The 27,876-nt window shown below is 38.0% G+C and overlaps 1 protein-coding gene across 1 annotated transcript in view; it reads right to left on the minus strand.

The window, feature by feature from the left end:
- Positions 1-27,876, minus strand: part of TMEM245 (transmembrane protein 245) — a 75,915-nt gene that overhangs the window by 11,236 nt on the left and 36,803 nt on the right. Inside the window, exons 12-15 of the mRNA XM_058819542.1 lie at positions 26,691-26,822; positions 19,844-19,966; positions 15,838-15,983; positions 404-504 (exon numbers count right to left, since the gene is read on the minus strand). Of these exons, the coding sequence (XP_058675525.1) occupies positions 404-504; positions 15,838-15,983; positions 19,844-19,966; positions 26,691-26,822 (502 nt within the window). The remainder of the gene's footprint in view (positions 1-403; positions 505-15,837; positions 15,984-19,843; positions 19,967-26,690; positions 26,823-27,876) is intronic.

Raw genomic sequence — 27,876 nt, forward strand, 5'->3', positions numbered from 1 at the left:
TAAGAAGCATTCTTTTATCATGTATTTCCATGATAGCACATCTTCCTACATTTAGGCATCTTGAAAAATCAGCACCTGTCAACTGTGAAAGAAACCGAAGCCAAGACAGGTAGAATAAAGTTAAAATCTGAAAACACTTGAACTGAATACAAGAGAGAAGGAATTAGACCTAGCAAACAAAACAGAAAGAAGAGGTAAAATAGCTGGTAGGGAATGTGTTGTGAAAACAGAAAAAGGCAAGGCTCAGGGCAAGAGCAATCAGGGCCTTCTCTCCACCCTTCACACAGCCAAATTCTCCAAGATCAGACAGACCTAAGGTTATCAGCAACACTTAATATTTCTGATTTTGTACAATAAATAATTACATAATATTAGTTATGAATATAATTGTTCAAATCCTTACCAGATGGTATGAAGACTATGTTAATCCCAAATATAGTGTGAGTCAGCCAAGTGTAGAGTCCATAGAACCCAGCCATTTTGAGGGAAGCATCAAACACACCTCTAAAACGATCAAAGAGACTCTGTTAATTGTTATTAGCAAGACGATTCCAAGAACTACGAAGACACACACACAGGTTGCTTTGAATAACTGAAAAGTGTCACAAATAACACATCTCAAAATGTAACACTGAACCCTTTGTACATCTGTTCCCTCTGAGAAGAATAAATATTCACCACGTATGTAATTAAAAGCATTTAGACACAAAAAAATGGGTTCTAGGGATAGATGCCCTGAAAGAAACTGCTCAAGTATCAGACTATATTCTCTATCAAAAATAATCTGTTTTCTATGAGAAGCAGTACCATTCTACACACAAAGTACTTTTTCTTTCCTCTTTTCCACTTCTAGGTGTTTGTTCATTTTCTTTATCTGCTTACATTTCTGCATCTGCCCTTTTTCACTGGATCCCCCAGCTTTTAGGTTGCTTATTAGGCTACATTATTAAAAACCAAATGGTAAATCTGGGAACCTAATTCAATCCTGCTGAAACAGGTCTGAATCCAAAGTTCTCCCTCAAGTGTGATCATGGCTTCATGAGACAGCGAACAGGAGCTAAGTGCTGTGACATTTTTACAGCGCTAGGGCAGGTACACATGTGGAATATCCCATTCCTGAACTGGAAACCCATGTCTTAGATCTACAGTCACAAAAAGCCATAATATCAAACTGCTAAATCTCATTATTGTATTATGTCAGTTTTTCACCCATATTCGAGAAGCCAAGTTTCCTGAAATCACTATTTCAGCTCGAAACCAAGTCCCACAGCTCAGAACAGTCCTAACAGTTCCATCATTGCACAAGTGGTGGCCCATGCATCCTCTTAGCAAAGATCAATGTGAAGTCTCCTGATGTTAACTTTCCATTCATGTTAATTCCCATAACTCACAATGATTGTGTCTTGACAGTTTTGGGAACTCTGGCAGTAGGGCAAAGAGGACAGGAAGACATACAACAGATGTCTTTGAAGGGCATAGAAAACCTGCCCTTTCTGGATCTAAAGTCTGTAACAGCATAGTTTCCTTCTTCCATTGAGTCCATAAAGCCATGCAGCAAAGAAACCTGTGATATTAAATTACTAGGTAGAATCTTTTCTGAGCTACCAAGAATAAGTCCAAGACTCCCAGTTTTTGCTTCTTTGGCCACTATCCTCATTTTTATTTCCGTAGGCAGTGTGCATATTTTCGCCATTGTTTCCTACCTAAGGGCTCACTTTTAGATTTCTACATGACTTCAGAATCAAAATTATCTTATTTAAAATTCATTCACTGGAAGCTATGAGTGCATAATAAACCTCACACATCAACACTACTGTCCAAAATGTGTGATTCTCTTAACAGACTAACCAGAAACAACTGTTGTCAGCCATTTTCCCCTCCAAAAGAGGGAAAGGAAAAATAAAGAAAAAAAGCAAGCTTTAAAGAATGACCTGAAATAACAAGTCTAATCTTTGACAGGCAATAATTATGGTGCTAAAAGAAAGGCAGAGAACGTTTACAAATATGTGGTGGCATCAGTAAAAAAAAGTGTCAATACTTCTCCATTTAGATGAACTTTTAGAATATTAAAATAGAAGATCAGACCAAAATATATAAAATCTACAAATTTTGAAGAATGACATACTCACTTGTATTTGAGTTGAAAGAAAAAAAGTTTCAGACTTTAAAAAAAATTTGGCGAGGAGGCAAGAAAATCCCAAGACCCAAGGCCACAGTAACAATGTTAAATGTGGATTTCCATTAAAAATTTAAGATACTTTCATACTTTAGCTACTCAAAAGTCTTAATTTTCTGCATTTTTGTGATATCTAACTCATGTCTACTCTTTCTGAGTAATCCTTCTAAGAAGAACCTGTGCAGTAATCTTCAAGCAAATCTTTTTCTTATCCAACAGGAACTGTGGCACAAACACATCACAGTTGTCAAAAATTTTTACAACAGGCCTTGAGTACCTCCTTATTTTTTCCAAAAGTTTTCTGTACTGTATAAAATTAACAAGGTCTTGGCATTTTCTATACGTATGCACCAAAACTACATTTCAGTATACAAGAGATGAGACAAGCCTCTAGCTTGAGAAAAGTACAAGAAGTATCACCTTCAGCTGAAATTAAAAAAACCACCTACAAGCAGTCATTTTAGATTTTCCCAGAGAGACTACAGGAAGGAGGGAAGACAGTGCTATTATGGTAACCAAAAGAGAGACAGCAACCCAGGGGAAAAAAACATTGAAGGTGCCTAGAAAACAAGTTGCTTTCTTAGTCTCAGCTCAAGGACTTGGCAGACAGATGCACTGGCAGAACAACAGGAAAACTAATCTGGGACTAACAGGTAGTCTCAGCCCGATGTCATTCTGCAAGTTGACACATAACATGTTTCTAAGGCCAAACAGTGCATACCTCTGATAGAGAGCAGAACAGTGCAGCATCTCGCTGGCTCCGTGCTTCTAACACACACCTAACACCGAGAGGAGAAGCCACCTCACAGTGCTGGAAGTTGGGAAGTGCCAGGGGTCAAGCACGAGAAGAAAGGAGGCTGCACCTAGTCTCATTCTCCTCCTCTCCCTTCCCCTGGTTTCTGTCTGCCTCAACCGAAGTCATAAAACGCAGCAAAGGCACAGGGGATGCTACTTTGTGGCAGATGTGGACCATGAGAACCTTAATCTGTCTGATAACTCATATTTGTTACTTTCTGGTAACTGTCACAAAAACTAAAAATTGTATCTTAAAGTCTGGAAATTCATATCTATTTTGCTTCATGGTTAAGGCTGCAAAAAAGAAAATTTTGAAAACACTAACTAGAATCTTATCAGCAGTTTGCATCAGCTACTCTGCACCTGAGATACCAGAATGTGGGTGTGCCAGTGCCACATGAACTTATTACCATCTGTAAAATGCAGACCCTTCCTGGTGTAATTATGACAGTAAGTAACTTTCATCTCTTAATACATTACTGGCACACATACAACTTCTTTTTATATACAAGAGTAATTGAATGATTCAGAAATCAAAAAATCCAATTGCTGCTCACATCTCACTTTGGCACTGTATCTGGATGAACCACTTTACCTGCAAGAGCTGTCATCTGCAAATGTGTAATTTATGAGCACTTCATGCCAATTTGGCACAAGGCATACTCAGACATACATATTCCATTTTAGTGAGCTTTGAAAAGCATGCAAAATTAAAATAAATAAAAATCAGAGGACAGGGGTCATGCTACATATTATTCAGATTAAAAATGAAGAAACTTCTGTGAAATGCTTCTGCACAGCTGGCCTACTTTTTTATTTTTGGGTAAAAGTTCCTTCTACTAAGTTCTGCCCCAAAAGTAGTGAATTTGCTTGTAGACTCCACAAGGGAAAGGGCCACCTTTTCAGGGTTTCATGGATTTTTTCTTCTTTTTTACAGACTGGCCATAAAAAGTCTAGAGCATCCCTTTTATAACTAATGTAGTTTATATCAAATGTATGTCCACCTGAATTCAGGTGCACTTCACAGAGCCTGCAGGTAAAGTCTGCTCATTGTTACTGAAACAATGAGATTTCAAACATTTCAAACCTAATGCTGCAGCAACCCCAGCTGAAAACCGCCCTTCAGCTCGGATCATGGATTTTTTGACCTTGGAGTTAATTTGATTTTCTAGATCTCTCTGCTCCCAGGACACTGGAGGAAAGAAGAGCATATGGGCTGAAATAATAAGAATTTGAGTTACCAGAAAGATTAGATAAGCATATCATAAGCTCAGAAGAGGGATTTTCTGGTTATTATACTAAATTTATAGGAACAGGCATATGAACCCTGGCTTGTGAATGGGCATGAGAGTAAAAACTAGTAAAAAACCCTGGTATTCATCTTTGGAAAAGTTTGCAAGAAATAGTGTTTCTCTAAATTCCTTACAAAACCCTTTACAATCCATACAACAGTTTATAATCCAATTAAAATGCAAGCTTGGTAATGGGAACACCCTCAGCCAAAGACATTGTCAGAATAAGAAAATTTCACTCTTTTGTCATCTTCCTCACACCACTGATGTTTGGTATTTTCCCATATTCTCTCAGTAGACACTAAAAGGATTGTGCTACATCTTTGTTGCAAACCTTTCTGTACAGAGAACTGACTAATTCAAAATGATGCTTTAAGAGATCTCAGCTATTCAGTTTCTCTTGGGAATACAACCATCACATTTTAAAAGAGAGTTCAAAGTATAAGAGAAATGCATTCAAAACTTGACAGCATGTTTTCACAATTTATCTTCAGAACAGGTTAGCTCAGAAGTGTCCCAGGAAAGGAGCCCTTCCATTCCCCCGTTCCAAAGATTCACTTCTGCCCTAGATGAACCTTCCTCTACCTGCCAGCACAGTCTTCATTATGTGCCATGACACTTTCTACAACGAAATCAGCTTTTTCATTTCATGACAATGGTTACATGATGGGTTAGTTTTAACAAAATAGCTCAGGTCCCCACTCCCCAGCCAGCTCATAAGCAGTGACCTAAATAGCTGCATTCCCACTAGGAAAGAACAGTGCACTTATGGCTGGAGAGCAAGAACATATCGCTGCTGTCTTACCCCAGCTGAAGTTAACACTCACTGTCACCACAACTTCAAAACCAAAGAACTCTCTGTGGTGTGCAAAGAACTTTCTTTGTTCACACACCACCAAGAGCTGTTACAAAAGACAAGTAGCCAGTGACAGCTCTTGTCTTTGAAAAGACCAAAGTATTCTTCTTCTACAGTGATCCCCCAAATTTCAAGTGACCACCAGGTGAACACTGAAGAATGAAATTACTTCAAGAAGTCCTTTTGAAAAAAACCTATTAAGCTGTTCTTTGACTCTCTTTAAGGGTTCTGTTCTTTTAGGGATAAAAAGTGACTCTCTTTATATTTCAGTTTCAAATCTAACATGAAAGTAAGCTAAGTGCACTAAGACAAGACTCCAGCTATGAATAAAGCTGAAGTGGCAGGAAGAATTTCTTGACAGAGTAAGATCATCTCAGGAGCAATATAAATATGCAAATTACTTTCAGAGATGACTCCATGACAAGATTTCAACAGTTTTGCTGCTGAAATTAATTCCTCATGAATGATACAACTAAACAAAACAGCTCCAACATATGCAGGCTAGTAATGACACTAATCAGATAAAGTGATAGAGTCTTCTATCAAAGCATGGTTCCTCCAGATGGTATAACTGATGCAAATATTACATACATCTCCCAAGGCAGGACAAGGCTCCAATGACTTTATCAAAACACCATTGAAGTGTGGCAACCAGTCTGAAGTACACATGGCACATGAATTTCCTTCCCTAACAGAGGAATGTCTACATTCTGTGAAAAATAACAATTACTCTGTGAGAAATTCTGTATCTGACTATTTCTTTAAAATACCTTTGTATTTGTAATAATTTTTTAATTACTACTTTGGCCTGTAATTGTAAGCTTACAATTATTATTCTGAGAAGCACATTTGAAAGGACCAGTTATGTCTAACATTTCCAGATTTTTATCAGAAGTAGACAATTTTTACTAAGTGCAATACTGTACCGGTCTTAAAATTGATCTTGGAACATAACATAAAAAAAGGCAAACTTGTTCAGACCAAAGATCTGTCTAGGCAGTTTCCCATCTCCAGCAGAGTCAAGAAGCAGACGTTAAGGGAACAAAAGAAACAGACAAACCTCTTTAACAATTCCCCCTGAGCATTCTTCCAACCTCTACTTCCACCTCAGGGGATATTATGAACCTCACGCAGGCTTTCTAACAATTAATCTTCAATTAATGTATCTTCTTAGTGCTCCTGTTCAATCCTGCAGGTTGCTGCAACTCCAGTGTTCTTTTGCAAGATCTTTCCCATGCTCTTCTGCCTGCTTCATGAACCAATGCATTTTTTGGAAGTGCCTGGTCACTTTTTGGCGATGCAAATATTTTATCCTAGAAGGGACCATAGACAGTCCAGCTCAGTCATCCTTTTTACACTGGTTCTGATTGTACAAACTTCAATTGTGTAACATCCTTTTTTCTAGGCAGTAGAGTCCATCAGCCATTCCTCACAGAGAAACTGATGCATGCCTTCATTTCTCTAACCAGTCTGGTTGCACTCCAGCCTTTTGGAGATGCAGGAAACAGAATGGCAAACAGTAACTTAGGGTACAGGAAAATCATAGTTTCATACAATGGGAGTACTACTCTGTGTTTCTGTTTTCTAGGTCTGTGGTAACAAATCTTAACGTCTGATATGCCTGGCACATGTTTTTTAAGTATTACCAAGCACAGAGCTAGCCTGTGTACCAGAAAATATAGCTCCCAAGTGATGAGAGTCAGCACAGCAGTAATCAGTTTATTAGTGAAGTTAGGACTGGTTCTCCCCCACATGCATCACTTTCATCTACGCTACATTTCATCAGTCATTTTACTTCCCAGACACTGCTGTCTTTTAACTGAGTTTGTCTACAATCCTGCTGTACCCACAACTTCTCTGGGAAACCTGTCCCAGTGCCCCACCACTGTCATAGTAAAGAATTCCTTCCTTATATCTAATTTAAACCTACCCTCTTCCTCCATAAAGACAATACCCCTTATCCCTGAAAATATCAGGAAAGCAATACTGTAAAAAGCCTTTATTAAATTTTGGTAGAACACAGCACACAGATGAACTCATTAAGGGTCTTGCTTGCCAAGACTTCAGAAGACATGAGGAATGAGGCAGAACTTCCCTTCTGTGAAAACTCCACTGATTGTCTGCAACTAAACCATATTCACCAGGTGCTGGTTCCTACTAAGCCCTACAGTACCAATAACCATCCAGCTTACAAGTTCATACTTCCTGGGTTTCCTGGAACACTTTTTTTTTTAATTTTGTCCCTGAGATTTCCATAGTGACTTATCATCAGTCATTCCCAACAATTTCCTATTGCTCATTTAATCTGTTTTGTTCTAGAAGCTCCTCTGTAGTCACTGTGATTTCTGAGAGATTCTGCTTTAGCTGATCCATAAGAAAGGTTTTACAATGTGGTTCCCCCTACTTACCTTCACAGCAATAAGCAAAACAGCATCAATTTACCTCCCCCCTGCAACAACCTGAGCCTTGGTTGCTGAGCACCCCTCGTCATCCTCTCAGCCCTCTGACTGCTTGCTGCTCCTGTCGCACGTGAAAAATTATACTTTTGTTTAATAGCATTTTATGGAGCTTTGAGTAAATGAATCCAACTCAGCACATATTTCTAGGTGCTTTATGCCTATTTCTATCTACTGAAGTTTATGATCCTTTCATTTCATAGCAAAAACTTCAGTTTTAAGAGGATAGTTTCTCATTTCCATGGCCTTTAATATTTTGCTGTTCAGATATGCACTCTCTTCCCTTCAGCCTTACTCAGTTATTAGCATGCTCTGGCATTAATATTTATTGCTCCCCACACCTCTTGTAACGATGTAAATTCTTTAGGATTGCCATTTTAGCTTGAAAAGTTCAGAGAGCAACAGCTGGCTTGAGTCAATACTGCTTGAGATCCATTGCAGTCTTATATTTAGGAAATCCTAGGCTCATCAGATTATTCCTATTATAAAATTATGAAACAAGCATAAAGAAGGGAGTATTTTGTTGGTGGAGACAATAAACAATGGATTAACCTTATACCTTGAAAGAGTGAAAAGCTAAAACTGTGATGTTAAATCTTTGAAATATCAGGAAATCCTCAAGTTTTATATCAGACTTCATGCTGTCTTCTTACACTACAGTTTATCTGTACCTTACACAGCAAAAATCTAACGAAGATTATAATAACACATACTGCAACATTAAAACACACAAAGTGTTATCAGATTTGCAAACAGAACCCTGCAATATTATACTAAAAACAATTCTAATAATATATTTTTATTCTTAGAAATACCTGATGGAATATCTTTTTCCTATATATTTAATTCTGATGGAATATCTTTTTCCTATATATTTAATGAAGTCTTTCATCAACATTTTTCTTTCCATCCCTTCCAGTCAGCCTGCCTTAGAAGCAAAGAGAAAAACTAAGGGTTGATCCAAATTCCAGATGTAACATAAGCATCACTCTCTTTACTGGTACAGTTTATGTTATTACCAATTAATCATTCAAATATTGGCTTTTGAGATATAGGTAACTTTTAAAAAGTTGCTATAGTAAAGAAAAGTAGTGTGTAAATACAAGCCTAAGTGCAACAGAAGGGACTCGTGTTGCACTTAGGCTAAAGGACCTGTACCTAAGATGCAGTGTAATTACATTAAAAATTGCAGGAAAATCTGCTCATGTGTTTAAATGTACTCACACATGCACCAACCCACATCCTCTGCATGTTTACAGACATTATCAGTCTTAAAAAACACTGGACAACCAGAGAATTACACACTAAAAATATGCACTAGGACAAACTACTGTTAGAACATACAAAACATGCCATCTGCAATATGAAAGAAGACAATGGCAAAACATCAGCACTGTCCCTCATAAAGCAAGGAGTCCTCAGTAGCCTCTCAAAGTGTTTGATCCCAGCCTGCAGGGCAGAGAGAACAGAACTGCCTGCTTCAGCACCAGGTTATGCACTAAGATAATCTTGTGAGTTAAGGGCAGTAAACTGTAAAATTCAGATTAAATTTACAGACTGTTACATGCTTCACCAAAATTATGTATGTGTAATAATAAACATTTTTTCATAGTTTCATGTAAATTTTGGATTAAAGATTTAAGTATGAGCAAATAAATTATTTTCTGAAATTTTCTTTGAAGATCCATTTTTCTTTAAGATATTCTTTGAATAACTGATTGAAATCATGTGTACATAAGATAATTCACAGACATCTTTTCTGTTTAAGAAGTATTTTCTATATAAAAGGAAATATGGGTAAAGACAAATCCTAGGGTGGTTCTTTTTGCCAATATGAGAATATTTAAGACTAAAAAAGTGGTGTGAGCAAGTCACATGTTTATTGCTACTAAAATAGGCATCTTAAAAATACTATCTACCCCACTAAGAAAATCAGGTTATGGTTATTTTCAGTTTGGTTCAGCATAGGTACTGAAACAATGTGGCAACTCACAGATTTACAGACCACATTCTACTCTTTTTCCAATAACTCAGATGAAGCTTTCCTTTCTTCAATGTAATGAAAAACAAAAAATAAGTGTCTGTTATTCCCAATTTTAGACTGGGCAATTACTTCATTAGAGAATCATACAATCATTCAGGTTGGAAAAGACCTTCAACATCACCAAGTCCAACCTTTGACCCATCACCACCCTGTAAACTAAATCACAGCACTAAATGGCATGTCTGGTTGTTTCTTAAATACTCCTAGGAATGGTGATTTCACCACCTCCCTGGACAGACCACTTCAATGCTTGACAATTCTTTCTGTGAAGCAATTCTTCCTCATGTCCAACCTGAATCTGCCCTGGTGCCACTTGAGGCTGTTTCCTCTCATACCTGGGAGAAGAGGCCAACCCCCACATGGCTGCAGCCTCCTTTCAGAAGGAGTTGTACAGAGCGATAAGCCTCCCCCAAGACCCCTTTTCTCCAGGTTAAACACCCCCAGCTCCCTCAGTTGCTCCTCACAGGACTCGTGCTCAGAGCCTTCACCAGCCTCATTGCCCTTCTCTGGACTCACTCCAGCACCTCAATGTCCATCTTAATATTGAGGGGCCCAGAAGTGGACACAGCACTCAAGGTGTGACCTCAGCAGTGCTGAGCACAGGTGCCCTGCTCCCACTGGGCACACTGCTGCTGATACAGGCCAGGATGCCATTGGCTTCATGATTAAGACAGAGTCATTAAGACAATTGTTCAATTCTATTCCCATCTTATAACATACACCTTGAGTAAAGCTTGAAAAATTTCAGTAAGGTCCTGTTAAATGCATTCCTGTGACATAACATTTCAGCAAGAAGTAACTCCTGCTACTAAAGAACATTCACTGCATGCAAAAATTCTGTCAAAACACAATCAGTTAACAGTTTTCTTTGAAAAATTAATCTGAGAGAAATTATTAATGTTGCAGTAAAACAGACGAGATCACACATTTTGCTTTTTCTAAGCATTAGCTTAACATGCTGGAAGATTATTGTTTTCTGTGGGAATTGTATCATTGTCTCATTTTCTCCATAATCATTGCCAGGAATCCACAGCAAACCAATTAGATGTTTAAACAGCTGAGATTTTTGCTTGTTTGTTTGTTTACATGCTAGCTCTTTACAGATCTCTTTAGATGTTGATAAATAAAAGTTGAAATTTCATTAAGAACCTATTTCATTCATCAAGATGCTACAGGTTTTTTTCACATCAAATATTTTTTTTTACTTTCCAACCAATTAGAGCTAAGGATTACAATTTCCTCTTTAGAAATACGTAATATTTTAAGTAACTTTTTTTATAATCAATGAAATATCTGATCAAATTTGAGGTGTGCGTGGCAAATGAAGAAAATGAAGCAAATAATGATAACCCTTCTCAAATTGAAAACAAACAGTCCTCATCTTCCTGGCGTTACTGAACAAACTTCCACTAACACATGTTTCAAGGCATCACTCAAAACACTGATCTGGGCTTAAGACCATGTCACAATATAATCAGGCCCCACCAAAACTGAAAGCTGCAGTAACTTTAAGCCACAGCCATACCCGTGTGCATGCACTCATGTGAAAGTATCGCACACACTAAATTGCACTGAGGCCGTGAGAACATGCAACTTAGTAATGTGCAATATCTCCACCAGAGCAAGCAGAATGGGAGCTTCAGGGAACAAGGGTATGGTGCATTCAGGAAGAGAACAACATGCTGCTCAGGGAAAGGAAAATGGTTCAGGCAAAGGTGTGCATGCTACTACTTGGAAATCTGTGATTTGGAGAATTACTGCTTCATCCATTCAGGACAAAAACAAAACAAAAATAAAAATCCGGACAAGAGCACCCCCTCCCTAGTTCAGGGGTAAAGAATTTAATTTTCTTACTTAAGCAGTAAAGTAGGTGACTCATAACCAACTTTATTTTACAGAACCCTTCTGAAAAAAGCAAAGCTCATACTGTTGTAGGCAGATGATGATTCTCTCAAACCTTCAAAATACTATATTATTAACTATAGTTACAATGAAGAAAATCACTAACTCCTCTTGAGAATCAAAATTATCTAAACACAGTAAACTCGTCCAAGTGGTTCTCATGTTTCTAAAGCAAGCCATCTTCCTAAACCTGACAGAGTGGTACCAAAAGAATTCCTGCAGCTCAACCTACTCTGGCATAAACCTTCTGCCACAGCCGTCAGGCCCCTCCCTGTTTCCCTGTCTTTGTTCCCATGGCTGACTTTAAGTGGTTCCAGTGTAAGTAAACCATGTATTTACTAGATTCACAGGCATCTAATCACTGCTGTCAGTCAAGGGAGACTCTCACAAATGATGAAATATTACCTTTGTAATTCATCACATTTTTGTCGATACCCACTAATGCAATATGGAAAACAGGTAAAAACCCAAAAAAACCCCCCAAACAAACAAAAAAACCCCAAAACAATAAACCAAAAAGAAAAAAAAAATGGAAAGAAAAATAAAAAGAAATAAAAAAGGAAGAATAAAGAAGAAAAAAAAAAGACAGAATTGTCTTTTTTTGAGGGATTAATCTTTGAGGGATTAAATGCAAAGGACAACTGAAGAATATATCAAAAATTAAAAAAGAGTAATGAAACGTGGCCACACGAAGAAAGTTAGACTCAGATTGAGAACAACTTGAGATTGCAAACCAAAGAAAAAAGAAAACAGATACACCAACTGGCTTGAAGGACTAAAACTACTAGAGAACAGAAGCTCTTTTACTGCTGAGGCACTAGCAGTATTTGGGATGATTATAACTTCCCTAAATTTTTATTTCCCATTTATAGGCAATGGCACATGAAGTTCCAGCATGGAATTTTGAATTGGTTGATTTGAAAGAGAAGCAATACTTCATACATCAGTCAGAAATCCCTATGGTCACATATGCCATCGGTAGTAATCTTACTCCCAGATTTTTTACTGTGTTTTAGGGAGTCATCACATAACTACTGACCTTTCCTCTTCCCTCCAGATTAAATGCTGCCTTCCACAGATGCAAACAATGAGGAGACACAAATGCAATGTATGACAACAAAGCACACACCAGTGTTTAGTCTAATCATAGGAGCATTTTCATGATGAAAGTTACTCAAAATTGGGAAAACTGGTTTATGACCAATTTGCAAATCTGTTTGATCCTTAGTCCAAACACTGCCAGTTCCCATCTGGAGGGCTGCTTGCAGGCAGGCCGCACTGCCTGGTACAAAGGCACGTGTCTGGGGTAAAGGCAATGCCCATCTTACAGTCACGTTCACAACACAGGAAAAGACCAAACTAGCAGCAGATCATTCCTTAGATTGCCATTTGCCTTCCAGTCCCAAGAGAGATCTAGAAAAGAGTTCTTTTGTTGACTGTCAAGGGTTGCATGGCCCCTTCTTTCTCACTGCCCCTCATAAAAAGGTGCAGTCTCATCAGCACTGAGGCCTGAAGGACTGGGGAGCGGAGGACCTTCCTTCCATCAAGCTGCTGCCTTCCCCACCCAGCAAGGGACACTCCCACCAGCTGTCCTGCCTTCCACAGATGGGAATGGACACCCATAACCATGCAGAAGGTGATCTCCCACCATCAACCCATGCCCTCACTCCAGACCATCACCAGCATCAGCCCCATCACTGCCCTGAGTCACACTACCACCAGCAGCATCTCCAGAGCTGGAATTTGTCCTGCTGAGCAGCAGAGCTGCTGCAGCCATCCCCTTCTCCTGCCCATGCTCACCCAGATGGTTACTGTGGGAGGCTGTCACAAGCCTTGCTGAAGTCAGTGCAAGTGGCACTCACTGCTGTCCCCTGGTCCCACTTAGGACAGCCGCCTCCTCAAAGCAAGGCCCGTGCTTTTCCCAGCACAACTTGTCCTTGTGGAGCTGTGCTGGCTGGTGCCTCCGAGCGATCTTCTATCTTCCACAGCTCTGCCTTTGCATGACTAGGTTTGCCAAACAAGCTCTTGGCTCAGGCAGAGCATGATGCTCTTGTCAAATCCCTGCTCGATCCCACCACCTGATACATGCTACTGGCATTCTGCTTCTCTGGCATCCTGGATGAATAAATTTCCTGTCAAAGGCCAGCAGGGCAATTCATCCCATGGTTTGCAGCAGGCAGTTCTTGGATTACACTCAGCTTCTTCAAAACTCCTATAGTGTCACAACAGCTGCATCTATTTTCTCCCACTACTCAAGTTCAAATTTATAATCTGTGGTATTCTGACAGAAACAGTGAGATTCAACACTTGGCTCAAAGCAGCCTGGAAAGCTGCTCTTACCCCTATACAGGTCATAAATCTATTTGTGTGATCAGAGAACTGCCACTGTATTTGCAAACTCACCATAAAAGGAGTTAGAAAAGTATTTATAAAATTTATAGCTATTTATAGTCCATAAAATAAAAAACACAGCACAGTTCTGATGAGAGAAACTGAAATGGGAAAAGGTCTTTATTTAAGACCTCATTGGGTAACATCTTTAAATTAAGGGATTTCAAGAGAATACAAGTTGCCAATTGCCCACCTCCTCTTGGGTAAACTGAGAAGTGCGGAACTTCCGAAAATCTCAGAAGAATCATTCCAAAGAATTCAAATAAGGCACCAAGTACAGGCTACTCCAATCAAATATGAGTGACTGATCCAGGCCACCTTAATGAATACACAGACTGAGGTCCCTTGTGTATGACAAGCTGCTTTCCATTCCACATTGTCCAAATTCTCCAGACAATGGCTTTTTCTCATCATGTTTGCAAGTTACTGATGCATGCTCGCTCTTTCCTACTCATTTTCCTGCAGCTTCTCTAAAATGATTTTCTTTCTTTCCTCCACTCCAGTTCTGAGAAATACCTTGGGTCATGTGTGTCACATACCTGTAAACTTGTACCTGCATTTAATACAATCCTCCTCACATTATATCCATGCCCAGACAAACCATACCATACTTTTCCACACTGTTCACCTCTACCCTGAGCTAAAGAGAACCATTTGTGAGACTAGTATCGGTGTCTAAATCCACTCACACTATTCAGAAAAGATAGAACTGAGATACTAACCATGTGATCAATGAAAACTCAATAGCAGTCACTCAAGAGAAAGGCTATTAACTTTTTGGCAGAATTCCAAATATGTTGCTTTTTACCTGAATTGCCCCTTCATTTCAAATGACTACAGCAGTTAGCATTCTTGTTCAAGATACTACATAACATAATACAAAGTTGCCATTGTTAAAATGGCAAACATTTAGCAATGAGTTTGGAAAGCAGCTCTAGTATCTCTTCAGCTTAAAGCCCCCTCATGTACTGTATGTATGCAGAAGAAGACACAAGAAAGCAGAGGTGTAAGAGGCAATGGCTACACAGACCTCAGCATGAAGTCTGTTCACCTTGCCCAGAACATCTTTGAAAAAGCACACTATGACTTAAACATCTTATTTAAAATCCAGTTTATTACATTACCAGCATGTTAGTGTTTCAAGCTCCTTACAGGTGAAAGCTGATGATTTTATTCATCCGTGATGAACTTTACTGCACCACCCCAAAAATAGCTTTACTGTGAAATCCTTGTGAACCATATTTAAAAACATTTAAAAAAATCTCCTTTTATTACTGAAGTACTTTAGAGCCAACACACAAAAATGGTGACTCAGCATGAAACACTGTGAATGCCCTCTGTAGGTGCAGCACAGTGGTGTGCCAACCATGATAAGGACAGCGCTCCCCTCGTGTTCCCTTTGATGTAATTTGGTTTATGGAGACCATGAACTACATTTCTTTCAGGTGAAACTGAACTGGAAAACATTCCCCAGAAGGATATCTAATACATTCCAGGTACAAATGGCTGCTTATTCTCCAATATTAGACAAAATACTTCAAACTAAATAATTCTGAAATGCGTACAGCACTGGTGTCAGGTCCTCCAGTTCTACTGTTTTGCTGCATGCATCTGCTCCTACTGAGCTGCACCAGCTGCTACTGCCAACACAACTCCAAACTCTGCTTCCTGATGAGTTAGGGATGTCATGGATGTAGCAGTTTTACAAAACACTACTGTTTATAACAGCACAGACCTCTGAAAATTGTTAGCCAAGTACTATCAAATTAACAAACAAAGGGGAAAAAATCATCAGCGCTAGGTTCTTAAAAGCATTTTTACAATTCAGCTTTGAAACACAAGCTGTTGCAATTGTTAATTATTTGCAGCTGAACATCAAATTTAAAGAAGAATTTTAAACAAAGAGCAAGAAATCAGCAATTTACCTTATTGCTTCCTCCACAGATTGGCCAACTATATTTGAGGAGGGACCTGGCTGAGACAAAGGTGTCAGGCTTATCACCCATTTTACTGGCTTGTAATATTCATCACTGGAGCTTAACAGGTAGAACAATGTGGTCAGAAAAATCACCTGCAAAACAAATTGAAGTTTTAAATTAGAAGGTAATAAATACTTCACAAAACTAGAGTATGCAGCTATGCTTCAGATATTGAATTTTACTGAAAAGGAGGAAGATACTCTTCCACAAGCCTGGATTTAGAAAAACAGAGCTGAAAGAATTATTTACTCCCCTGCTCCACAAAGGACTTAACATTTACAGCTAGACATTAAAAAACTTCTGCCTCTGTTCAGCTTCTTTCCGAAGTCACATCTAGACCAAACAACTAGAGTGCTGATAAACAGTAGAGTTGTGGAGCCCTTTGGTTCTTTTTCATCATGTTTAACAGATCAAAAAATTGCTGAATAGTTACATCTATTCCCAAAACAAGCAAACAAAACTGCCAAATATATTGGCGCTGCCTCAAGACTCATTATGCAGCTGGGTATCAGATATGAATTACACAAAAATTCACAAACATAAATTTTATGTTAAGCTGACAATCCTAAGTGAATATTCCTCCTGTGAGTTTGATGATGAGTCTCAGCAGAAGTAACGGCAGTTCCACTGCTTCAGTTAAAAGACAAAAAAATTATAATCCAATTGGATTAGCTTCCTCTATATTGCAGTCAACTATGTTTCTCTTATCCTCCTGTTAGTGGGCTCAGCAACTTCTTGGGTAAGAATGAATCACAGAACTGTGTCCATCTTGAAACAGAATACCTCAAACAAGAAAAATCCATTCTGTATGCTCCAGATGTAAACTATGGCTTATATTTGCTTTATGTACACGACTCAGGTATTTCTCCTTTCCTTCTAAGATTAGAAAGAATTCTTTCACTTTCCTTGTTTCCAACCTACTTGTATTCTAGAATAAACCACATCTTAATCTTTTCTTTATGAGCAACACAGCCTAATCTCCATAAGTTTCTTACTTTCAAGCATTTTATCCAGTTTGCAGACACCTCATGCTCTTTTCCTTCACTCCCTCTGAAGATGCTCAGAAAACAAAATGCAAACAGCATTGCAATATTTCATTATCAATCTCAAAATGACATCTCTCTCTGTTTCTAATTTCTTTATACTCAGTAAAATGCTACTACCATTTTGCTCCTACTCTGCCCTCCCAAACTTAAATTTGAAAGTCACATTCAACTATTAACCTCTAATGACCCCCGTGCAAATTGCCATGTATTATTTTAGGCTATATTCCATCTCCCCTGGTGCTTAACTTCTGCCTTGGGAGATAAACCAATCTAGCTAATAAAACAAGTCATTATATTAGCAGATTTTAATAGTATGCTGTTAACACTAATTTTGATCTTAAAAAAATAATAACAATAATTAAGCCTTGCTTTAATGAGAGATAGTCTAGCGCCAGTAGCAGCTACGTTTTGCTACAGCTTCAAGTAAGAGAATCTTAAATCACATTTTAACATCCTTTGTAATTCTGAAATAATGGCTATTTTCCTTCCTTGATGGGCTCTGCCATTTCTAAACTACTATATTTCCTGATTTCAGTAGAAAATTCTATACAGAAGCAGGAACCCAGATGATGTCGTGTCTTCCTTCCACTGAGCTCAGCCTACAGATCCTTCTGCACATGCAGTTTTCAACACAGAGAGCAGCATATTGCCCTAAGCACAGTAAGTATAATGTCTGCTTATCCTGACTGTTCTTCCCCAGTGTTTACACAAGAAACTTGCTTTCTTAAGAGACACAAGATAGACATACCCACCTGAAGGGTGAAACCAAAGCGAGGGCTGGGAATGAACAGCAGTGGAATAAAATAGCATTAAGCTGAACTAAAACACAGGAAAACTTACAAAATCCTATTCAATTTCTGCTAAAAGAAGATGGAGCACACAAAATTCACTTTGGAATTTTGGAGTAGCTGCCTTTTAGGAAATTAATGCATTTCCTTTAACACAATAGATGTAGAAATGCAAAAAAGAACCTGTAGTCACAGAATATAATAATGTATTATCAAATGGCTTGCTGACTGTTCCAACAAGTAAAATAACCTCAATACTACATTCAGCACCAAAAGATATGCACTGTCTTAGAGCAACTGGAGGCTAAAAGCTTTCAGACCTCTTGTACAGGATATCTGAGGTACCTAAATTGTTTCCTAAGCAACAATTCAAGATCCTGCTGATGACTATGTGAAAGAATTTACCAAAGGCAAAACAGCATGAACTTTCCATAGTTAAACAATTGATGGATTACTACTTCATGCTGTAGAATTTGTCCTGTAGCTGAAAACATTAAATACTCTAAACTGAGGAGGCATAGACTGAATTCAAGGAGAAAACTCTGGGTAAACACTCTCTACCAAAATGATAATTCAGCATTTCCACAGGTATCAAGAAACACACAACCTAATTGCTTGTGCATCAGGTCCACTGATTCAGTAAATATTATTGTATCTACTTTTCATACTCAATTTTCTGCTGAAAAGCTTCAGGGTTTTTGTTTGTTGGGAGGTTTTTGCTTGTTTTGGGTTTTCTGGTTGTTTGTTTAGTTGTATGTTTAACAGCATCCAAAATCTGTGCATTCCCTGCAGGACTGTAGATGCCCATCAGCCAAATGGAGCTTTTTCTCTTCCAATCTTAGTAACAGAAAGCAGCAGAGTGAGTGAGTGTGTGCGTGTGAGTACACACATGTGCATTATTCTACATCCACACTGAGGCATATACATACATCCATGTGCATATATGTGTGCAGACAGGAACTTGTATTCAGAAGCGAAATACAAGTGACACTTCTGTAACTGACAACCAGTTTTCAAAAGTCTTTGAAAATCTGAACACAATCTTACTGGATTGTGGATGGATGTGCTACACAGATTGACATTCCTACTTAATTTTTTGATGGAAGGTATATTTTTCAAAATTGAGCTTTTGAACAAAGTGTCCATTATTTCCATGCTTTAAGGAACAAATTTTTAAACCTAAAATAAAATTCAGTATTTTAATTTCTATTCAAGATAGCTAAAACTGGATTGAAATGTAATCAGCAGAAAAGCTAACCAGTTTGAGCATTATCTTGTTGGAAAACTTAAGTTAGTGTGTGCCACCCCAAACTAGTAAAAACCTTTCTGTGGCAACTAGGAAACCTGAAAAATGAAAAAATAAAAGTACAGTTCAAGCATCTAACCATTAAAAGAATTCCAACACAGCAAGATCCCAACTACCTCTGCTAAACCAGCTGACTGCAAAAGTGCTCCACAAGAGGCAGGATGCTGCTGGCAGATAAAAAGTCAGGATCATGCATCACAGAAACAGCACGCTATGAACTTGATGTAAGTCATTAGGCATCTAAAGATAAATTTTGTATCTGAGCCTGAGTGCCTTGAAATCACTGGCAAGTAGTTCCCAAGCTTGCAATTTTTGTATACTAACGTTTTGGACACAGTTTTAAAGGTGCCATCTTGGATGAAGTTGTGGACTAAGGAAGAAATAAAATGCTGTCATGCAATCTATTTTTATGGAAGACAACTACAGAACAAAATTGGTGATTTTCCTGGAAAAAATTTTTCCATCTCCTGAACACAATGGCTTGCATAGGGATATGCTTAAGCAGACATGCCATGAGATTTCAGCAGTTATGTAGGACATTACAAGCTACAGCTTAGTATCTTCAAAGCCTAAAACAAGAATTTTCCACTAACAAAATAGTGAAGACAGGAAGACTTACTACTCCTAATCTTGCCTTCTGTCTAGAATGCCCCCAAACAGATAGAAAATTTGCCAAAGCTTACAGAACTTTGGTATTAGGTAAGTTTAGAAGATGTTTTCAATGCTTTAGGTTTGAATTTTCATTGTTACAGTATGTACAATTAGGTTACTCCAGTAAAATGGACCATGTAAGTCAATGACACACTACTTACCACTGAAAGCACAAAATTGAGAAGAGCTGTCCCACTGTGGAAGAGGATTGTCACTAATGCTGTAACCGTAGTAAACAAGAGGCTCACATTGCGACTCATCACTATCCACAGAGACTCCAGGATCTGAAAAAGGAGGGAGAAGACAGATTTAGACACTGGATGCTATTAGCAAGGCCAGAGAATTACTTGCTGAGTGATTAATCTCCATCAAGCTAAACAAAGATGTCTTAAAAAAAAATAATCTTCCCTCACTCCTGTACTACAGCAGGTTCTATCAAGTGAAAATGTCCACTTTACCAAGGGTAAGTTTCTATGTAGCTGATTATAAGGCTTTGGAATTTTTCTCTAAGTATTCAAAATTATTTCATTACGCAAAATTGAAAAAAAACTAGATGTGGTGACACTTGTTTACTGTGATTAACATTCCTGCCAAGTAGATTTTGTCTTGGGAGAAAATATTCACCTTTTCAAAAGCAGAAATGTTAAGACATGAAGAACAAGGAGTAACATCACAAGGCAGAAATAAATATGATGCTCCAAATCAAATAATAAAATTGCTACTTCATTATATTTGTTGTTAAAAGCTTTCATGGTAATGAAATGCATGTTTTTAGTAATATCTACACAGAAATGTAAAAGTTGTGACTTTGAGTAAGGCTACATCAGTTAATCACGTAATTATTAAAAACTAACAACTACTAGTCTTGGTTTAACAGATAGCAATTAGACCGAATTAAAACAAAACCATTCAACCAACACCCCCTAAAACCAAGAAACCCTTCCTCAGCGGTCAGCAATTGTAGAGCAGACAAAGGAGTGTAAGCCATGTGATCACCTCCCCTTTAGAAGTGAGTGAATCATATTAAACATAATTTATTAAGCATGAACTTGAGAGGGAATAAGTGCTGGAGGAAATGACAGGGAATTATAACACAGAAAGACCTACTTAGTTCATGCTTCCTACTATTTAATGGGAATTATGAATGTTAAAGCTCATCTTTTGTACAGATTGTATTAGTGTCTCTTGAGAATTCAAGTGATGTTGGAAGTGAAGAGGACACAGCTGAAAAATGATATCCCACTGGCACCTATCCCTTTGCTTCTTCTATTGACTACAAATTCATTCTGGGGGTGTAGCAGTGCTACAAATTCATGCAGCCCCATGGTAACATTATCATGGGCACATTATGTTAGGAGGACTGCAGACACACAGGACAGTGAATTCTGAGTGAGGGAATGGTTTGTAGCTAAAGCAGAGGCCTTCCAGTTGGCATTCAGGAAGGATAGTGCAATCATTGTTTATAGCAGACCTTAAATTGTATGCAAGGTTCCCCTCCCAGATATTTAAGCTTGTTAGTAGAACTTGGTGTGCGAACAGGAGCTTCTGTGCCACAGGTCTTCTGTTATAATGTGGAGCTTAATCACAGAACAGCAGCAAAGGCCTTAAAAATAGGGACATAGGTTGAAAACAAAGGTCCCTGAAACAGGACTCAAAGCAGTGCTTCGAGTAAGAAGGTATTGAAGATGCACAACTTTGAGCTAGGAAGATTGCTCTTCCTTCAAGAAAATGAGGTAGGAACTAAGAAAGAGGGGGGAAAAACCACAACAGGCTAACAACAGGACAAGGCAGCTGTCATGATCTGGAAAAGTAATATTTTTCCCATGTATCAGAGCACACAGTCCAGGGCAGAGGCCAAGGGGCAGGAGCTGTCAGGAATAAGAATACCTTATGAAAGGACAAGCTCCTTAATCTGAGGGAAGATGACATCCATTAAGTTCCAGCTCTGCATACCTAAAAGCTCTTCAGCCAGTTCATTTACACTCCTGCGACTCAGCCCATTGAGCAAAGCCTCTGTTGGTGACAACTACACAGCACCATCATGATGGCTTTTTAGCCTCACAGCTCATGTAGGACTTGATTGTTAAGGACTGGCCACTTCCAATACACAATGACAATGATTAGAAGACTGCAAAGCAAACCATGGGCATGAAGCATGTGATTAATGAAAAGTGGTCTAGTAAAGTTTTGCTCTAAAGAGTAAAACTACTCTGATTTAACAGCCTTCTAACTAGTGATCACAGCAATTGTTAAAACCATCACTTGTAACACATAAGCTGAGCTGATACCAGTGAGAGTTTACAAGGAGAGGAGCTTGTTCCATCTGCCAGAGGAGAGCACAGAATTGGTGGGACTGTGAAAATTTTCAAAATAGGATGTTTCTCCAATATAGGCAGGATTTATTGAACAGTTCCCCTAGAAGCTTAAGCCTGAGGGCTGACAACCAGGAGTATCCAACTGCAGGTAGTTTGAATGTAGGTATAAGGTTGTTCCATTAACATCAGAAATGGCTCTCCTACATGAACATCCTTGCTTCCTGAAGTCATTGATTGGAACTGTTGAACCAGTTATCACCAGCATTAAAGCAAGTGTAGATAGTGCCTTTCTACAGCTTTAGAAGTCTTATGAAAGCAACTATATCTTTTAGGACTCCAACTTTTACTCTCCAACCACAGAGACCTCGTTACACACATGTATCATTAAAATTTCAAGATACAAGCATTTCATAGCTAAGGTGAGAAGACAGACATAGCAGACACTAATCATTACTGAATACAGTGTTAGAATATGCTCAAATACTTCCCTACCATTCACAAAATAACAAAATTACATGTAGCTGCACCTAAGAGTTCATAAAGCTGTTTGATTCCCAGAGCCTACTGCAGCTGAGTTGATGAGGTCACCTACTACACAGAAAGAATTGTTACCACCTTGCCAGTTCAGCTCTCCAAAACACAATAAAGTGTGACTACTTATGCAACAATGTTACATTTCTTTTAGTTACTTTTTTCCTATTAAATAACAGAAAACCACACCTCTTTCCCCAAACCACTGCTGTGTAAGCGGCTGTAAGGGATCAGTGTTTAAAAGAACTACAAATCTGTACAGAATTCAGGACTCTTACACAGCACACTGTGCCACCATCAGCATCAGTTACTCTGCCTTTCCAATGTGTAACAGGCAAGAAAGAAAAATTGCACACAATATTCTCAGACATCTAAGGTGTCCTCTTGGCCACTTTTAAACTAGTCAACACTCAAAAATGAGGGTTAAAAGGCACTTGATCAAAACAGTAATTTACTGAGAACTTCAAGTCAGCAAACTTCTGGAAGCCAGATAAAACTGTGTACCTAACTCAATTCTGTATAAAGGGAATAAAACTGTAAAGATGTGAAAAAAACCCCCGACATGCTAGTTGATATATTACTGAAAAATGGATTGAATTAACTATAAACTTATGAGATTACTTAAAGAAACTACTGGAGCCAGAGAAAAATATTAGGATGTGTAGTAACTCAGTGAAATATTTGAGGAGCTGACTTGATTTAAAATGCACAGATCAGTCATGCTAAAAGCATGGGAAGGGAAACCTAACTAAGCTGTAGCTTGCTGTGAATATCTCTGCGCAAGGTCTTCAGTCTTCCTGTCTGGGAGATCTCTGAATGAGATACCACCTGCTGGTGGAATGATGAGTATTCTTGTGCAAGGAGCCAAAAGATCAAATTAAGAAGACATTAGCAATGTTTCATGTAACATCAAGGGAGCTCTGAGTCATCATTCACAGATTTAGCCAGCAGCAATTCACTTTCTCAATGCTACAAGCATACAAGAAATGGAGAAAAGGGTTTATGAATGGAAAAACAGATGAGTAAGGAAAGAATGAGTCTTTTTTATTTTTCAGAAATTAAATCTTAATAGTCCAGCTCCATGCTGCCTATTTCATGCATCTGATTAACTACCTTGGAGTGGAGTATGGAGTGCAAAATATAAGACAAAGTGAGGCTCCACTCTTGCTCTCTCTGCCAAGAATGAGATGAAATAAACCTCACTTCAGAAACACACCACTGATTATACTATGCTGTTTTTTAACACTACTGCTTCTAATACTGGAAAAAGGCAGCAATGTTGCTAACACCAAGGCTTTTAGAGGGAAAAAAAAACCAACAAACAAACTTGAAAAAGCTTATCTTCATATTAAATCTTCAGGCAATTTACATCTTTAAATAGTAAATTTCTTTAAAATAATTAAAGTCTGTCTACATCAAACTACAGCTAAGCATAACTGCTATAATGAACAGCACATTTTGAGGGGGGGGGGACAGAAGTCTTCCAAGCTTTACCTGATACTCAAAGTTGTAAAGTTGAATCGATGCATGTTGTTACAAATTAAATGAACATCAGCAATTCCCCAGCACACCTATATCAGTAATTTAATTACATGCCTTCAACTCTAAAATGAAAATTTCTTCCATTACAGGAAAAGCCTGAAGTGAAGCACTAGCATCTGTCTTCTCTTAATATTTTTGTTACAGCAAACACTCCTCCTATTAAGAAGGAAGAACACTTCCTTTGAATTCCATCAATAGAAAAGAGCTTATCTGCTTGTAGCTGTAATATGACATTGTCAAATAGCTGTATTTTCAGAAAAACTGTCATCTGTTCTACTCTGAAATACTTCAGAAAGTCAAGGGGATAGCAAGACAGTTATTTTTTTGTAAACTCCATCTATGCATAAGTATTTGTTACATGTAAGTAGTGTAATCACACACATTTATTCTTTTCCAAAAGTGGAGGAAATCCCATTAGAACTTTGTATCTGCTTCTTTACACAGTTCTTTACAGTTATCTCATCGTCTTTAAATTATCTGTATGTTTAAAAAACCTGTCAACACAGCTTTGGGACTGTACTGTGTCTTGCTATATTCTTAAGAACTACAAGCCAACATTGATTTCAAGTGTTCAACTTTACTCTCCCCACAAACAACACACTCAACCAAAAAATAAAAAGATAAAACAGCTTGGGTTGGAAGGGATCTTAAAGATCATCTGGTCCCAATCCCCCTGCTACAGGCAAGGTCACCTTTCCTTAGACCAGGTTGCTCAAAGCCCCATGTAATCTCATCTAAATCCCACTCAAAGTTCCATAAAATATGAAAAAAGCAAACAAATAAAAAACCCAAACTAAAGAATCTAAGCAACAGAAAAATTAAATCCCTACAGCATACACTCCCAGAAGCACTCACATAATATAAAATATTAACCCTTCCCAAATCACTATGCCATTCTAATAACCCATTGTTCCACTTCAGAATACCAGGTGAAAGGTTTTCATGCTCTGGTAAGAACATAAATCCTGGATACAGTAAGGCTGCTTTGTATCTTAGGACAGGTAAGAAACTTGCTTAAACATATCAGACTTAAGCAAAAGCTATTCTTATTTTAAAAATCTCCAAATTTAATGACCTAAACAAGAACAGAGACTGTATTTTCATCAATTTTAATTAAAAACATTAGCGTGAGTAATATCTATGCAATGCACTGTGGATGAGCTAGCCAGGAAAGAAAATGCTGCCCAGTAAGGATGTGAAATCAGGACTTAGAGCTTTATACTAAGCTGACTGTTTTACGGTCTGCCATTAAGGACATGAGTACATGGAGAAAAAAGACAGGTGTTTCCCCACTGCTGATGAGTAATGAGTTCCTGGAAATAAACAGGAAAGCAAGTCATTTGCTGGCACTTTTTTCTTGAACTTTTAAACCAGGTTTTAGAAGTAAAGCAAGCATGTTAGCTAGATGAAAATTTTAATGTTAATGTTTTTCATTCTTAAATATTTATTCTCTTTACACTTTTCTTTCCCTCTCTCTAGCCTGCTAAGATTACTGAAGCACATCTTACATCATGGTTTCTGAGCACTGTGCAGCAATGCTGCAAATTACACACTCTTATCAGGTAGTTTCTCCTCCTTCTGTGCCTCTTGCCTAGAAGGAAACTCCACATTGATTTTCAATCATGATGTGCTGCACATTTTTAAAACCTTTGCCTCAAGCATGCATGACCAACTTTGAGAAAGTACCAAGCAAATTTCATAATTAACTGAAAAAAGGTCTGCAATAAGGTTTCTCTCAACTCTTCCTTGTCTCACATCTTCTATGGTAGAAGCTGTAACAATTTAAGCAGCAATTGGGGGAGGACAGAAAAAGCACACATGCCTATCAGTCTAAACCAAGGACTGCTTGGAGGAAAATATTAGCTTTAACTACATCCAAAGATCTGCTATAGTGCCAGATTGGTATAAATAATAGTCTTCAAAATTGAAGATAATGTAATGACAACAGCTCAAGGCAAGGATGAACTATATTGGGGATTGATTCTATGTATTAAGCATTTAGGATTTAACATGATTTTTTTTTTTGTGAAACACCTTAATTTGGATTGCTTTCAATGCTTCCTCTTTTTCTTCTCATAAGGTGAAATGTTTTTATTCACACTATATAAAATACCAATTTCATCCTCCACAGAACTTTCATAAAATAAAAAAATAAGCTGCTTTAAACTCCACAAATAATAGTAATTTGAGGTAAAAAAACCCAAAAAGATCACCCCTCCACTTTTTTTGCTTGGTTTTGTTTTCACAACCTCTAAGTCAATAGCTTCTCCAGTTATAACTTATTTGTTTTCTTCTTTAAAGAGAAAAGACTACATAAAATAATGCACTGAAAATCAGCTTGCAGGTGACACAGGTAACAATATGCCTCAGGAACACATGTAGAAAGCTGGTATCCATGAAGATGCTGAAAGCACAAGAGCTTATCATAAATATTTCTGTTTGTTTTACAGCTATATCTTAAATAGGCTTGCAACAATTGCTTAGGTAATTGTAAATAACACTAACAGCGTTTCCATAATTTTCCATTTACTTGAATCCATAACCTTAGTGGTACTCCAAGAAGAAATTTCTATCAGTTAAAAATTAGGCCAATTTCATAGTAAGTGCAAAGAATACGTGCCGAGAGAAACGTTTCGATGTTATCGTGAACAAACGACGCAACATCTTGCCAGTCCAGAATATCTCCAAGCCAGCTGTGCTGACGGTTTATGTGCCACTTGTGTCCTTTGTGTCTTCCAGAATGTGTTACATTCTTAAAAACAAAGAAAATAGACATTTGAATAAAATTTAGATATATGAGAAAGACAAAAGCTAATGCTTTAGACTGGTGTTCTCTTAATGAGGAATAGATCCAACATGCATCTAAATGCTTAGAGCTGCTTTAACTGGCATCCCCTAAAATACCTGGAAGTCCTCTGTACACTGGAAAAATTAAAATCTGACAGAAAACTGTAGTTAATTATCCCATCTAATTACATATGTGCATGTTGTATTGATTCACCTCAGTTAAAAGTTAACTTTACTGCTTGACTGATATAATGGTATCTGTTTTGCTCTTAATGAAAGCACGTAAGAAAGAGGTAATGATTTCAATTATTGCCTACATAATTTACTGTTTGCAACATAGAAGTTTTCCCAGCACAGCCCATAAAGAAAATGCAAGCAGAAGTCCAAGCAGCTAGTTTTCTCACTATTAGTTTCTACCTCTCCAGAGGAAATGTTCCATCACACAAAACCTAAAATCTAAACTGGACGCAGGAGGATCTCTTCTGACTACAGACCTTTTTAACTGCAACACAACAAGACAACAGGACATGGCCATAAAAACAATAGCTAATTCCTTAAGTGGCTCCTCCCTAATTATGATGCTGCTATTGCCCAGTGAATAATACCTGATTATCATCTTGAATGCCACAGGCTGGGACTGCGACAAGTGTTTCAGAGAAGGATGTCAAAATTCTCTGAAAGCAAGCTTAAGCAAACTCACTGACTAAAACATCCTAGTCTTTAACAGAAGAAGACTTCTCAAGTTCTTAACTCTGACTTTTATAATAAGCATGCCACTACTTGTTAAATTTTTCTGCACACTTTTAGCCTTAGCAACATGCATGCAAAATGGCAATATCTTTTTTTGCCACACATGGCAAATAATATTCCAAGTGCAGTCCCTGCACTGATTTATCTAAGAGTATTACAGTTTCTGCTCTTTACCAATTCTCTCTAGATGCTGTTACACTTTGTGATGTATATTAGCAACCCTCTACAACAATCCACTGCCAACACAGAGATCTTTCTTCTGATCTAGC

This window comes from Ammospiza caudacuta, chromosome 1 (assembly GCF_027887145.1).
Source record: "Ammospiza caudacuta isolate bAmmCau1 chromosome 1, bAmmCau1.pri, whole genome shotgun sequence".
Lineage (NCBI taxonomy): Eukaryota > Metazoa > Chordata > Aves > Passeriformes > Passerellidae > Ammospiza > Ammospiza caudacuta.